This window comes from Borostomias antarcticus (genome assembly GCF_949987555.1).
Source record: "Borostomias antarcticus genome assembly, chromosome: 19".
Taxonomy (NCBI): domain Eukaryota; kingdom Metazoa; phylum Chordata; class Actinopteri; order Stomiiformes; family Stomiidae; genus Borostomias; species Borostomias antarcticus.
The window spans coordinates 3,379,349-3,394,715 of NC_140252.1; the positions used below are offsets into that span (position 1 = coordinate 3,379,349).

Sequence of the window (15,367 nt, forward strand, 5' to 3'; positions counted from 1 at the left end):
TCCGTCATAGTTCCTCCCAAAGGTGTTCTATGGGCCAGTCAAGTTCTTCCTCACCAACCTCACCCAACCATGCCTTGATTGACCTTGCTTTGTGCACCTGGGAACCGCATGCTGGAACAGGAAAGGGCCTACCCCAAACTGTCCCCACAAAGTAGGAAGCATACACTAGTCCAAAATGTCTTGGTACACAGAATCATTAACATTTACCTGCATTGGAAAAGCATATCTTCTGCTAGTCACATTTCAAAGTATGACACACCATTAGAAGAAAGACCAATAGAGAATAAGTAACTTGGGTCCAAACATATTTTATTCTTAAGATTCAAGATGTGTTTGGTGTAAATGCTGGAACAGGTTGTCATTTTCCGGGGTGGGGTTGTTAGCCCCACGCCCAACCCCCAACCTGGAGGGCCAGGTGTTGCTTTTCGTCTGGCCTCTACCTGAAACCTGCCCGGCATGGTTGAACCTGCTGGGGGGGTGACCCCCCCCGCCGGTATAGCCTTCATGGTCATGGAGACACACAAGCCTTCCCACCACGACAAGGTAGCAACACATGGGAGGGACCTCTATCCCGAAGCCTGCCCGGCATGGTTGCACCTGCTGGGGGGTTACCCCCCCGCCGGTATAGCCTTCGAGGTCATGGAGGCACACCTGGGGGGGGGGGGGGAAGGGGAATCAGGCAAAAATGTTGATGAGGTCCTGCCTGGCCTGGAAACCCGCGTTGTAAAGGGCTGCACGCTCAGGCAGAGGGATGTCACCGCCGTCGTCATCATCACCATCCTCCTCCTCCGCCGCCATCAGACCTGCTCGTGCCCGGATGTTGTGCAGCATTGCTGTGACCACGATGACAGCGCAACACTTCGCAGGTCTTAACTTCAGCCCCCCTGAAGACCGATGGATGCACCGGAACAGATGTTTCCACCGGCCAATGGTGCGCTCCACCAGGCTCCTGGTGCGGCCGTGGGCGGAGTTGAAGTCCCGCTCAGCTGGGGTCAGGGGATCCGCCACAGGGGTGATGAGGTGGGTTCGGAGAGGGTAGCCACTGTCCCCAAGGAACACACCCCTACCATACTCCCCTCTGGCAGCCTTCTGTCCCACACCCGAGTTGGCCCAGATGAAGCTGTCGTGGGTGCTGCCTGGCCACTTGGCGACGACGTCCATAAACAGCCCGTTGTGGTCCACTACCACTTGAGTGTTTATGGCCGGGTACCCCTTCCGGCAGATGAAGGCCTGGTCCCACATGGACGGGTTGGTGACAGGGATCAGGGTCCCATCCACGAGGCCAATCACCTGGGGGATGCCCGCCACGGCGTGGAACGCCAGGTGTCGCGCCAGTGTGTCCTCCCTCGTCGCCGGCATACTGAGATGCGTGCGCGCATGACGCACGAGGACATTAGTGACAGCCTCCACGCTCCGGGACACCGAAGCCTTACTCAGCCCCAGTCCATCTCCCACCACCTTCAGGAAACTGCCCACGGCATAGAACCGTAGGGCTGCCAGGAGCTGTACCTCAGGGCTGAGGGCGAAGTTGCACCTGGTGGCCCTGGTGATGTGGGGTCGCACAATCTCCAGCAGGCTCTGGATTTCCGCACGTGGCAGCCGGTACTTGGCTATGATGGCACGGTCCGAGAGGACATCCAGAGGGCAGAGATTTGTGCGGATGTGATGGTTCACATGAACCAAATCGCTACGCGGACGGCGTCGCCGTTGGTTCCTTTGGTTGAGCACAATGATCCTTTGCAATGCAGCCATGATGTCTACCTGAAGCACGAGTTGCTTGTGACACACTTAAATAGAAGGGAACTCTGATTGATGAGATCAATTCCACCTGTGGCTACCCTACTGTGGGTCTAAGTGGGTGAATCAATTCGCCAGGATATATTTCGGTAGACTATCTGACATAGTATGATGACAGCCAGACAAGCCATGTCATCTTGATTATCCCTTTACATGGGAAAATGTTGTTGTTGTTCACAGAGTTGATTATATTAGGCTATGGATAGTCCCTATATGTCGTTTGCCTCAATAAAAGTAGTCAAAACAACATTTCCATGATGTGTTCTGTAGGCGCCATAACATTTTGTTCATCATTCAAGTTCTTTGTATTTTGTGTACACTAATGATGTGAATCGCGCAGGTAGGATAGATAGATGTGCGCTGTATTGCAACTCTCCTTTTTCAAAGTGTAATTTCGCTCGAATCGAGCTAAAACTATAACGGGATGAACGGAGCGCATCGCCAAGGTACACTAACGATGGGGTCCGACCGCCCTTCGTAACGTATCCCTTGGCTGTGGTATACCTTGGCTAAGAAGGCTCTGGGAAACAGCGCTTCGGCTCCAAGGAAGGCTAACGATGTATCTTCGGAAGGTACATCGTAAGGGCGATTTACGATGTACCTTGGGTGGAGCTGTTTCCCAGAGCCTTCGTAGCCAAGGTATACCTTGGCTTAAGAAGGTTCTGGGAAACGCATCGCCACCTAGAGGTGGAGCTAACGACGTTCTTAAGAAGCACGTAGCGCTACGATGCCTTAACGATGCCTCTGGGAAACGCGGCCCTGAACTGTTAACAACTAAATGTACTGCAGAAAATGTCTCCACTCATGAGGCAAATGTGATCATTATTTTGACCCGTGGGCCTTTGGTCTATAGACAAAATAAATGTTGTAGACACACCTAAGGGTTTTTGGTCTATTCCCACTTTCTGTCATTGTGATTATAAAATATTTGCTGTCTTCCATGTTTGGGCTCTTGGTTAACTCAGTCAGGCATGGGGCTCAATCTCAGGGTTGTAGGTTTGAACCCCACACCAGCCACTGCTAAGCATTTCATTGGCTGGTAAGTTCCCGTTACAGGAGGGCAGGTCTCGGACCCCTGTACAGGGGTACTGCAGAGACAACTGATTTAACAGTAGTCCATTTTCCGATTCAAAATATATGTGATTGATATTGGTAGGTTTATCATTTGGTTTGTGTAGCCAATGCACGACAACCCCCATACAAAAGACATGGACCCAATTGAGGCTTTTCTCCTTTTTCAATTAGTGAGGCTGACTAACTACATATTGTGGCCCCTAAATGTGAATCAGGGTGAAATGGGATCCGGAGGGTGAGAGGAAACAAGTAGAAATATTGGTGCACTTATCATCCACGTTGGTGTTGGAGGTGTTTACCTAATAGCCTCTGCTCATATCAACTGGAACTGAATATCGGCCCTACTGCTGTTTCTGGACCTTCAGCAGGCAGGCAGGTACTTCATTAATTCCAGAGGGGAAATTGCACTGTTACAACAGCCACATTCAAGCGACATGAAATAGGTTTAGGTCGATATAATATGCAATACAATATATGGGTTCCATGTAAATACACAGGTGAACTGTATGTATGGATTAAAAATGTGTGTGCCACTGGTGTTGTGGTGCTGCAGCTGAACCTACTGGGCTGGGGACTGGGGACCATCAACATCCACCTCCTTCAGCTCCCATTTGACCTGAGGGAACCGTGGAGGGATACAGTACTATTTCACACTGTGACTGACAGGATGGAGGTCCGTTTTAGTTGTGCTACAATCTGTTCTCAACTATCCAAATGAGGAGAAGACATAGGGGTTGCCAAAAGACAGGTAAAGACAGGCGCCACAGTCAAAATATATAGTTGATGGAAATCCATACCATATCTGTACCAGAATGTAAGTTGGTTTAACTATAGCCACTAGAGGGAGCTAAAGGGCTTTTTTGTTCTTTGTGACTTTGTTTTTTCCCGCTTTGTGGTATTGTATGTTTTTTCAAAAACACTTAAATAGTCCACCTGTAACATACCACAACGCAGGAGAAAAAAGACAAAAATCAACCTTAATCTCACTTTGCTCTGGTTTTCCTATCACGTTCAAATAGATTGAACGGCTATTCAGTTGTTTAAACCACCTCATACGCTAAACAAAGCATGTTACTAGTGTTTGAATAAACCATTTTGAAACTACGTTCATACTTTCTCTGAGGCTGCAACCAAATGCTGGAAGGGACATAACTCTGACTTTCACAAAGTTGCAAGTTCTCTTCTTGGGTGTCAAAAAAGGCAGTACAAGCTGAAATCCATGGCTGGGCGTAAGGTCAATGTACAAAAATAATTGCATTGTATACGTGGATGTCAAGACGGTGAATGGACAGTGTAGTAGAACTAGCAGTCCAAACTACACCTATTAGGACGCACTATACTGTAAAGCTTACAATAGGAACACATTGGCTTCATTATTAGAGATAATGAGGTGGCTCTTAAAAGAGCCTTTGGGGGATGTTGAAATGATAAAGCAACTCAGACTTTAGGCGCGTTCTCCGCGAATGCGGCGGGCCAACTGGATGTCCTTGGGCATGATGGTCACCCTCTTGGCGTGAATGGCGCACAGGTTGGTGTCCTCGAAGAGGCCGACTAGGTATGCCTCGCTGGCCTCCTGCAGGGCCATCACAGCAGAGCTCTGGAAGCGCAAGTCGGTCTTGAAGTCTTGAGCGATTTCCCTCACCAGGCGCTGGAAGGGCAACTTGCGGATCAACAGCTCGGTAGACTTCTGGTAACGACGGATCTCTCTCAGGGCTACTGTGCCGGGCCTGTAACGATGGGGCTTCTTCACACCACCGGTGGCGGGTGCGCTCTTACGAGCCGCCTTGGTGGCGAGCTGCTTCCTCGGGGCTTTGCCACCGGTGGATTTGCGGGCGGTCTGCTTGGTTCTGGCCATAATCTCAGCTTTCTGCTCCGAGAATCGAACTTGAAGCTTTCAAGAACGTAATGTGCCTTTTTTATAACGCCCGCTGCCGTGCGCTGATTGGACAGCCTCTCTGTGCGACATCATTGGCTGGCTATCGCCTCTGTCTCCCCATTGGACATTGACATGGAGCCTGGGATTGGCTAAGGCGACAAAGGCAAAAGAGCGCCACTTTACGCATGGTATAAAACTCCTACCGCCGTTCTATCACAGCACTCGGTTTCTAAAATACTTCTATACTGAAAATGAGCGGAAGGGGGAAAACAGGAGGCAAAGCAAGGGCCAAGGCCAAGACCCGATCATCTCGCGCCGGTCTCCAGTTCCCGGTGGGTCGTGTTCACAGACTTCTCCGTAAGGGCAACTATGCCCAGCGTGTGGGAGCCGGTGCACCGGTCTACCTGGCCGCTGTGCTCGAGTACCTGACTGCTGAAATCCTGGAGTTGGCCGGCAACGCTGCCCGCGACAACAAGAAGACTCGTATCATCCCCCGTCACCTCCAGCTGGCTGTCCGCAACGACGAGGAGCTCAACAAACTTCTCGGAGGCGTGACGATCGCCCAGGGCGGCGTGCTGCCCAACATCCAGGCAGTGCTTCTCCCCAAGAAGACCGAGAAGGCTGTCAAAGCCAAGTGAAGTGGCCACTGACGTGAATTCTCCCAATAATCCCAAAGGCTCTTTTAAGAGCCACCCACTTCTATCCTTAAAAGCGCAAAGTGTATTTCCATTGTCCTCTGGAATGCGTTTCCATCATCCTCGTGTTCTCCGTTACCTGCGACTACGTGGGCCACCTCCCGAGTTGAGGCACATTCGCTTAGTTATTCCACGGACGTTGCCGGCTGCAGGTTTTACAGCATGTAATACCGTTATTGGGCATAGTTGTATTTCTCTTGGTGGTTTTAATTTAAAACGTGTTTAATTGAAACGCTTCGTGTTGCCTGTGTATGAAGTGTGCTGCATGAATGACCTAGTTTGTCCTCCCTAATAATTAGACGTCCCTTTATAAATAGCTTGATCTCCTCGTAGACTTATACAATAATGGACAGAAAAGAGCAACAGGGCTACTATTAACTACTCCCTCCTTTCCCTGGTGTCATGCATACCATCAAACTACAATGATTGTTTGACCTGTAAAGACCAACAAATAAAACAATTTCGTACCTACCGCTGTGCCACTTAACCCCAACTCAAAACATTGTACGTCGCTTTAGACTTAGAGAGAATGCATGCATGTCTATGGGCGTTTCTCAAAATAACTTTACTAATTATTTGAATTTGTAATTTTAATAATGTATAACCCAACAAAGTACGAATCACGTTGGAGCGAGTCGGGACGGAATTTAGCCACAATGCAAAGGGTCACAGCATGGCGGCGATCAGCTCTGATCATCGACTGCGCAGTCCTGATCCTTACGAACGCGCCCACGGCCTGCGCTGCTCCGCCGCTCTCTCACTACTCCTCTCATTTCAGGCGCCAAAAAGACAATGTTGAATAAACTACGCGTCGATCTGATCCCCGTGCACGCCAGTTGACCATGAACATGCATCAGATAATGAGTTTTACCCTACAGTAGAAATTCATAGCCTCCCATTACCAGTGCTGTGGAAGTGTATTATAATGAAACACCAGCGTGTGCAGCACGTTTTCAGTACCATTAGATTAAGTGCTTTATATCGGAATTATTACATACATGGAGATGCGCTTTTATGGATGGGTGGGTGGCTCTTAAAAGAGCCTTTGTGACGGTAAAGAGGACAGAAAAAAGACGTTTACTTCTTCTTGGGGGCTGCCTTCTTCGCCTTGGCAGCCTTGGCAGCCTTGGGCTTGACGGCCTTGGGCTTGACGGCCTTCTTGGGGCTCTTGGCTGGGGCTTTTTTGGGTGTCGCGGGCTTCTTGGCCTTTTTGGGGCTCTTTGCCACCTTCTTAGCTGCGGGCTTCTTGGCTTTCTTGGGAGATTTCTTTGCAGCTGCAGGCTTCTTAGCCACGACCTTTTTGGGCTTCTTGGCTGCAGCAGGCTTCTTGGCGGCTACCTTCTTGACCTTCGGGGCGGCGGGCTTCGTAGCTGGCTTCTTTACCTTCGCCTCGGCTGCTTTGTTGATCTTGAAAGAACCGGAGGCGCCAGTTCCTTTGGTCTGTACCAAAGTGCCCTTGGTGACGAGGCTCTTGACGGCTATCTTGACGCGGGAGTTGTTCTTCTCCACGTCGTAGCCGCCGGCAGCCAGTGCCTTCTTGAGCGCTGCCAGGGAGACACCGCTCCTCTCCTTGGAGGCGGAAACAGCCGTGACGATCATCTCGCCGACGCTGGGTCCCACTTTCTTGGGCTTGGCTGCTGCCTTCTTCTTGGGTGCCTTGGCCGGAGCGGCGGCTGCGGGAGCTGGGGCGACTTCTGCCATGTCTATCTTGAGTTTGCTCTGCGGTATCACACACGTACTGTATGTCGGTCCTGCTGACTGTGAGTCCTGGACGCTGCGAGGGGTTGGCCTTAAACGCGCCATGAGAACCGTGTGGACTCAGCTCCACCACCGAGGAGCTCTCGGTTACCAAAATGATGTTCCTCCTGTGTTTTCTCCTGGTGTATAAAGGGCTAAAAATCAAAGTTGGAGTGGAGCACAAGTCCGAAAGCGAATGTGACAGCGAGCAGCCTATTTGTCGTTCGAAATAAAGTGGTTTGGGTAGCGGCGGCCTCGACTGTTTATTCGCGACCGGGTAAAAACACCGCCGTTGATCTCTCGGATGGAGCCGTGCGCACTAGGTTTCCAGTGGCATTTGACTCCTAAAATGTCTAAAAGTGCTTGCGATTATGGAAAGAAATCGTTGCCCAGTGGGCCAAGTTGTCTGGCAAGGGGCTAAAATGATTTAGGGTACACAGAAGTGGTGCCGATGTTTTTAAACGGGGTCTCTTTTGGGGTGCGTAAAGCACAGCGTTGAAACTGGGGCGGAGACCTGGTCCCTATCTTGCTGGTGTCTGCCCGTGTGTGTAGGCTACCTTTCGCCCTCCCTGGGTGATTCACATTTGGATTCCCAGCAGAATGACTCCGCCTGGTCTTTTTGGACTTTCTGTCGCCTATCACACCTCTCGTCTGGGGCAATGTCCTCGTTTGGTTGGTAGCCTATGCAGTGAAGTGACCTGAGACGCACCGGCTGCGTTACATAGGATTGCAAAAAGTGACAAGCAACCATGACAACACACACGCGTCGTTTTCTTTTTACTGAATTTGATGACCTTGCTATAAAAACTGTCTGAATCGCATCTTTTTACTGAATTTGATGACCTTGCTATAAAAATGTCTGAATCGCATCTTGAGTGGCTAGGCTATTGTACCATGAGAATTATAGAGAACGCAGGAGCCCAGTCGCCTAGCCGATCCTATCGCAGCCCATGTAGTGAAGATAGGCCTATAGCCTACATGGAAGGACATGTAGGCGCTTATTGTTGAGTGATATGAGCAATTAGCTCTTTCTGGGCTGTGTGATTTGGGATTCTGAACGAGCCTACCTGATTTGAATAGGCGTGGTCGAGGCAGAATTAAATAAATTTGGCTTAATTTCTAGAAATGTTTATCTCAAGCAAGATTGTGTTCTTGAGCACAGTATTTACACCTACAGGGAATAACAAGATAAGTGACTAAGCGCGAACTGCTAAGAATCAATCTCCTATACAATGTTAGACTATTGCTAACAACATGAGTAGAAACTCGAGAATCCAGAGGCGATCAACAGAAGGTGTTTGCTTCAACAAGAGCATACAGTGTCATACAGAGAATACAGTCTCAGTGAGTGTCCTGCAGGAGAGATGCCATTCGCACATAGGCCTAACAGTTGTATAATCTAGGCTATCTGTTTCTATCAGTTGTCACAGGCTGCTTCTATCAGTTGTCACAGGTGGCTTTTCAGATTGATGGTTCATCTTATTATAAGTTAGGGCAGTGCCTTCTGTCCAATACAGTTGATTCAGCTGTCTGGTGCCGATTTACACCATATTGGGGCCACTTTCTGTGGGCCACGGTCATCCCTCCCTGTCCACTCTTCAAAGACTGTTCATTACAAACTTTAGTTTTAATATCCTTTGTTCAAGTCCTAATGTATATGCCTGTCATATGGTCCCTCAATTCCCAGTCCTTACGCACTAGGCTACCTTAGCACCCTAGTCTGGTGTCCAGCTTCTGATTTGCACACACAGGGCCTACTCTGCCAGTGTTGACTCGTCCATCATTGAGATACACAGAGTGCATAGGCTATAGTTTATTTCTAAGGCATGTGAAGACTACTTAAACCTTCTAAATTCACCACTGTAGCCTATAGGCAGCTGCAAATAAATCGCTACACTCAGTCAAGCAGATACAGCTATCTACGATGCAATAGTGAATTATGTCTACTGTGGAATAGTTTTATTAGGCTAGGCTATGCAGCCAATCTTGAGATATATGACTGTGAACAAGTCATTAAAAGAATATGGGGAACACGCCTGTCAGAACAACTGGCTGCTGATATCAGTGAGGAGTGATAGCGGTGAGAGCGACAGTGTGCAGTGGAGCTCTTATGGAAATACCCCAAAATGTCCAATGCCAACATGGTGCCCTGGGCTCAATGCTGACAGGACTTTTAGGGGGGTGGAATTTCAGAGGAAACAAGGGAGGCCAAAAACAACCTGGCGAAGAACTGTGAGCTCAGAACTAAAAATGGCTACCTAACTTGGGACAAGGCACAACATGCTGCACAGGACAGGGCCAGATGGAAGCAGAGAGTCACAGCCTTATGTTCCTCAACGAACCGAGAGGATTAAAAGTAAGTTGAGTAAGGAATAATAATCCAACTGCAGACCGTGTCCTTTTGTTAGTGTGACCATATCTAGGCTACCTAGCAACCTGCTTTGGTGTGCTTGTGGACATATCAGGGTTTGTCGTTTGCCAGATTTTGAGAAAGCTGTCCTGTGATGTGTCATGCTAGGTTCAACACTGACCTGAGAATCAACTAGGCTAAGGGCTTAAAAATTCACAAAACTCATCTCCAATGATGTATTTCAACTCAACAATGTATTTTAAATTCAACGGAGTCATTATTAATCATTGACTTTATTTTCTGCAAATGCCATCATTTTGCTTACAAAGACTTCCCGCGCCACTCGCCCATTATATGCCAATGGGTGGGAGGTGCAAACAAATGTGGGTGGGAGGTGTAAACAAAATGCTTCAACAATGGATGACCATGGAGAAAATGTCCATATGTGTGTCTCAAATAATTCTTTTTCCCCATAGGGATTTTGGACTCCACTCCACAATGGCGGCACTGCTACATTCAATAAAGTGACGTCAGACCACACGCCCGACAGCAGGGAAAGTGGGATGGGGGGTGAGGGAGTTCCTGAGCATGCGCGGTCAATTTAGTTCGTTGGGGAAACGAGGACGTCAGAGTTCAACGCAGATAATGACGGGAGCCTTGCCTAAACATTTGCATACTCCCCCTACATATACCGGGTTACTACAAACCGCTTTACAGTCTAAAATTATCAATAAAGCTCTTAAAAACGTCGTTCCTGAGAAGCAACGAAACCTAGAAAAATGCCCGAACCGGCAGCTAAGTCCGCGGCCAAGAAGGGCTCTAAGAAAGCCGTCTCCAAGACCGCTGCCAAAGGCGGCAAGAAGCGCAGAAAGTCGAGGAAGGAGAGCTACGCTATCTACGTGTACAAAGTCCTGAAGCAGGTCCACCCCGACACCGGCATTTCCTCCAAGGCCATGGGGATCATGAATTCCTTTGTGAACGACATCTTCGAGCGCATTGCCGGAGAGTCCTCTCGCCTGGCGCACTACAACAAGCGTAGAACCATCACCTCCAGGGAGATCCAGACCGCCGTGCGCCTGCTGCTCCCCGGTGAGCTGGCCAAGCACGCTGTGTCCGAGGGCACCAAGGCAGTGACCAAGTACACCAGCTCCAAGTAAAGAGGCGGCTTTTCACGCTCCATTCTACCCAAAGGCTCTTTTAAGAGCCACCCACATGTTCTATAAATTAATGCAATTCCATGGTGGTAGAGACTAGATTTGTATGTTTAATGTTCGTATACATTGTGTGCTCGGGATGCGTGCTGTAATTAATTGATCCCCGAATGTGTAATTTGTTGACCAACTCTCTGGGGATCAATGCAGTTGTCTCTGTAAGCCTGGGGCATTGCGCGCCTTTTCTTATTCTTCTAAGCCCCCCGGTAACGTTAGAATACACGGATCGCAGGCTTCGTCGACGGCGAGGATATTTACGATTGATAGTGAGTTATCCCCGTCGGTAGCCGATCACGAAATATGACCATGTAGATGGATTCTAGACTATTAGTAGCCCATTACGGTGGGTGACAGTTGAGTGGGATTCAACCCTCTTCTACAGGAAAACAATGCCAGCAGTGTTGGGGGGGAGCAGCCATTCTTGCATTGCCTCGCAGCCAGACTCGACGCGAAAACAAATATTTCACAATAGAAACTGGACTCTCAAGCCGTCCGGGACGATTTGAGTGGGAGACCTAGGCTAGGAAACTTGCACTGCGGACTACAACAAGCTACAACAATTCATTGTAACACAACACAATTCCAATCGGAATAACGGCGAAAACGTCTTTTCCTCTTAGAAACTCCGCTAGCTGATGGTCTTACTTTAATTGTTGACGTAATTCGATAGCGGCACTCGGAGATTGATTTTATTAACGCTTCCGCTCGTGAGCTGCAATTGTGTACAGCACTTAGAATATCTTACAATACTTAATCTGTAGCTTTCAAATACAATGTATTCATACATTTACTATGAGCATCTATTGCGCATGACTGAGCATTCGACATAGAGACATGGCTTTTAATTGTAGATGTGGGTGGCTCTTAAAAGAGCCGTTGGGTCGGTATGCCACAAATTATCCAGAAAACGCTTATCCGCCGAAGCCGTACAGGGTGCGTCCCTGGCGCTTCAGAGCGTAGACCACATCCATGGCGGTGACGGTCTTTCTCTTGGCGTGCTCGGTGTAGGTCACGGCATCACGGATGACGTTCTCCAGGAACACCTTCAGAACACCGCGGGTTTCTTCGTAGATCAGGCCAGAAATACGCTTCACGCCACCACGACGAGCCAGACGACGGATCGCAGGCTTGGTGATGCCCTGGATGTTATCACGAAGAACCTTGCGATGGCGTTTGGCGCCTCCCTTGCCGAGTCCTTTTCCTCCCTTACCGCGGCCTGACATTTTTCACACTTCGTCTATCAAGTTTTTAGCTAGACTGCTGCACCCCAGAAGTGTGGCGTGTTTATTATGTCGTGAATGCGGATGTGATTGAACACAGTAGGCGCATTTTTCTGCCTGGGTGGAGCCCCACTAGATAGAACCTCCTACCTCAGCCCAACCCTTCAAGCAGCACGTCCTCAACCAGGCCAGGCCAAGCCTGGCCTATGTGCGTGGCTGGCTTGTTTCTGTTATGGACGGGTAGGACGGAAGCTAGTCATGCCACTGAAATAGCTGTGAATTGAAATGACATGAAATAATATATGATAAATGAAGATAGGTCTTGTCGCCTGGACACATCAGTTCCAATACTAATCCAGCACAATAAGAGTGGGATAGCCAGTTACCTCACAATAACTAGCAGCAGCATATAACATTAATGGTAGTGGTCAGTGTTAAAGAAGTTACACTGATGATTCCTGTAACGTTAACTATTTTGCTGCAATTGGTTCAACTTCTGTTTCTGGACAAAGGTAAGGGATAAACCCAGATAACACAAGGCTAGCGGACCTACAGCGTGAACCAATGGACGAGCTGGCTGCCTTGAAAATGCATTTTTATCATAGTTTTTAGCAGAGGCCCGTAGACCTCCATTATAAAGGGGGTGCGCACACAGAGGAAAAAGGAGCTAGCTTACTACTGCACAGGGCCTCGTTTCCCAGAGGCATCGTTAAGGCATCGTAGCGCTACGTGCTTCTTAAGAACGTCGTTAGCTCCACCTCTAGGTGGCGATGCGTTTCCCAGAACCTTCTCAAGCCAAGGTATACCTTGGCTACAGGCTCTGGGAAACAGCTCCACCCAAGGTACATCGTAAATCGCCCTTACGATGTACCTTCCGAAGATACATCGTTAGCCTTCCTTGGAGCCGAAGCGATGTTTCCCAGAGCCTTCTTAGCCAAGGTATACCACAGCCAAGGGATACGTTACGAAGGGCGGTCGGACCCCATCGTTAGTGTACCTTGGCGATGCGCTCCGTTCATCCCGTCATAGTTTTAGCGCGATTCGAGCGAAATTGCACTTTGAAAAAGGAGAGTTGCAATACAGCAGCGCACATCTATCTATCCTACCTGCGCGATTCACATCATTAGTGTACACAAAATACAAAGAACTTGAATGATGAAAATAATGTCAGCCTACAGAACACATCATGGGAATGTTGTTTTTAAAACTTTTATTGAGCCAAGCAACATATACGGACTATCCATAGCCTAATATAATCCACTTTGTGAACAACAACAACATTTTCTTATGTAAAGGGATAATTTGATGACATGACTTTTCTGTCTGTCTTTATATATTGTCAGACAGATATCCTGACGAATTGATTAATCCAATGAGGCCATCTAGATGAATAGTCAAATATCCTCACACACGCTCCAGAATATTGAAGAAAGCCTTCCCAGAACAGTGGAGGCTGTTATAGCTGCACAGGGGGGACCAACTCCATATAATGCCTATTCATTTAGAATGGGATGTCATGAAAGTTGCTATAGGTGTAATGTGTAGGTGGCCCAATACTGTTGTCCTTATAGTGTACTTTGCTAACAGATTCACAGTATTTAGTGATCTTACAAATGCTGTTTGTTATATTGTGTGCCTTCTTCAAAACCTCTACTGTTGTAATGTGGCAAGAAACAACAAATATACAGGATGAAGGGAACTTGTTTAATATTGGTTGGGAAAAAACATGGGCAGGTTTGTTCTTCAGACTTTTGTCCTGTAACAGGCGGTCTTTTTCCGGGGTGGGGTTGTTAGACCCATACCCAACCCCCAACCTGGAGGGCCAGTTGTTGCTTTTCGTCTGGCCTCTACCCTGAACCTGCCCGGCATGGTTGAACCTGCTGGGGGGTGACCCCCCTCCAATATAGCCTTCATGGTCATGGAGGCACACAAGCCTTCCCACCACAACAAGGTAGCAACACGTAGGAAGGATGAGTGGTGTGGTGAGTGTATGTAGTGTGTGTGCGCAGTGTACTGTGGTGGGTGGGCAGTGTGTGTTAAGTGTATGTAGTGTGTGTGGTGAGTGTGTGCAGTGTGTCTCAGGCATCTGCATCATCTGCAAGGGAGGAAAATTCAATTAGTGACATTGAATGGAATGCATTCAGAATGTGAATAGACAGAGTATACAAAATACACACTTAGCCTACCTGGAGTTGGCAGAATGATGGGCACTGATATGGAGGGCCACACAAACTGTGCCTCTGCTAGGGCCTGCTGCCTGTTCTGCAGGTCCAGCCTCTCACGCTGCACACCCAGCCTCTGCCTCCCCACCTCCAGGAGCTCCTTGCTGCAGTCGCACCTCGCATCCGTGGTGTTCAGCTGCCTCTCACGGGGGGCGGGGGGGGGGGGGGGGGGGGAGTCATGGGGTGTGTGGGGAGAGCGTGTCGACGGGGTGGAGCAGTCTGACTGCGCTGGGGTCTCCTCTCCAGAGGACTGGGAGGCTTGGAGTGATTCAGCTGAGGGCTGGATGTTGGAGGGGCCCTCTCCAGACTCCAAATCAAGGCCACCAGTGATGCCTTGGGAGGCTGTGAGGCCGATGATCGATAGGGCCTTCTCCTCCTCCGGGGTGAGGGAAGGCACGGTGCTCCACTGCCTCGGCTAGAAACTCTGAAAAGAACTTTCAGCGGGAAGGGGAAAAAAAGAAAAACCCGCTGTCACCAGTCTGTAGCCCTAAAAATCGAGTAGCTTACTCTCCGAGTCTCCTGGGGCGTTGAAGGGAATTATACAGGGCTACAAATGGTTACAGTTAAACACCCAGTCCTTTATTAATGGATACGGCAGATACGGCAGTCCTACAACATAGCCAAAACGCTCAGACCTGAGAACACGTTCTTCTCCCCGTCTAACAGGTGTGTACCCCAATACAAGTCCCCAGGGGGGCTCTCTACTGTAGGAACTAACATATCCAGAAGGGGAATAAGTGTGGATGTAACTCTATCCAAAATAATAAAATACAAACTCACAAAATAATAAAAATACAAATGTACTAAATAATCAATGATAGACAACACTACCAAATAATGAAATACAATAATTATCTAGGGTTACAGTAGCAATCCAAGATTGGTATGATAGATATCTATGGAAGGGAGGCTAGCCTCCCTTAGGGCGGGTTCTTTTCTCTTAAATCAATGTAATGCCTTTATTTCTTGCTAATTTGTGATTGGCCAAAACACTGAAAAATTAACGCAAGGGAGGACAGTACTCCGGCCCTGTCTGAACAGGATTCAGATATTGACATTTTGTTAGTCCAATCACATTCCAGATTCCAGATTTACCACAGTGAAGGCCGATTGAGTCTGCGTTGAAGTCTGTGTTTCTCTTCCCTGTGCCATTGGAGACTTTTTGTGTGTTCGTAGCTCCATAAT

The 15,367-nt window shown here is 48.6% G+C and overlaps 7 protein-coding genes across 8 annotated transcripts in view; 4 read left to right on the forward strand and 3 right to left on the reverse strand.

Annotated features, from left to right (window-relative positions):
- The window catches only part of LOC311321785 (histone H1-like), a gene marked incomplete at both ends in the record, with an annotated part of 42,752 nt that extends 35,609 nt beyond the window's left edge, over positions 1-7,143 (reverse strand). Inside the window, one exon of one of the 2 annotated variants that reach the window (XM_084453799.1) lies at positions 6,670-7,143. In XM_084453799.1, the coding sequence (XP_084309925.1) occupies positions 6,670-7,143 (474 nt within the window). Of the gene's footprint in view, positions 1-6,519 lie in introns of those variants that run through there. The other variant, XM_084453800.1, reaches the window with a different exon arrangement.
- LOC311321918 (histone H3.2) overlaps positions 1-15,367 on the forward strand; it is a gene marked incomplete at its 3' end in the record, with an annotated part of 169,182 nt that overhangs the window by 48,609 nt on the left and 105,206 nt on the right. The gene's annotated exons all lie outside the window — the stretch shown is intronic.
- LOC311321788 (histone H1-like) overlaps positions 1-15,367 on the forward strand; it is a gene marked incomplete at both ends in the record, with an annotated part of 46,440 nt that overhangs the window by 15,063 nt on the left and 16,010 nt on the right. The gene's annotated exons all lie outside the window — the stretch shown is intronic.
- On the reverse strand, positions 4,316-4,726 carry LOC311321827 (histone H3.2; the record flags this gene model as incomplete). Its single annotated transcript, XM_084453842.1, has 1 exon — positions 4,316-4,726. One exon carries the CDS (start codon positions 4,724-4,726, stop codon positions 4,316-4,318), a length of 411 nt encoding a protein of 136 aa, XP_084309968.1.
- On the forward strand, positions 4,999-5,385 carry LOC311321842 (histone H2A-like; the record flags this gene model as incomplete). The annotated part of the gene is made up of 1 exon (XM_084453857.1): positions 4,999-5,385. The coding sequence occupies one exon, from the start codon at positions 4,999-5,001 to the stop codon at positions 5,383-5,385; it is 387 nt and encodes a 128-aa protein (XP_084309983.1).
- LOC311321878 (histone H2B-like) lies at positions 10,309-10,686 on the forward strand (the record flags this gene model as incomplete). The annotated part of the gene is made up of 1 exon (XM_084453893.1): positions 10,309-10,686. One exon carries the CDS (start codon positions 10,309-10,311, stop codon positions 10,684-10,686), a length of 378 nt encoding a protein of 125 aa, XP_084310019.1.
- Positions 11,652-11,963, reverse strand: LOC311321891 (histone H4; the record flags this gene model as incomplete). Its single annotated transcript, XM_084453905.1, has 1 exon — positions 11,652-11,963. The coding sequence occupies one exon, from the start codon at positions 11,961-11,963 to the stop codon at positions 11,652-11,654; it is 312 nt and encodes a 103-aa protein (XP_084310031.1).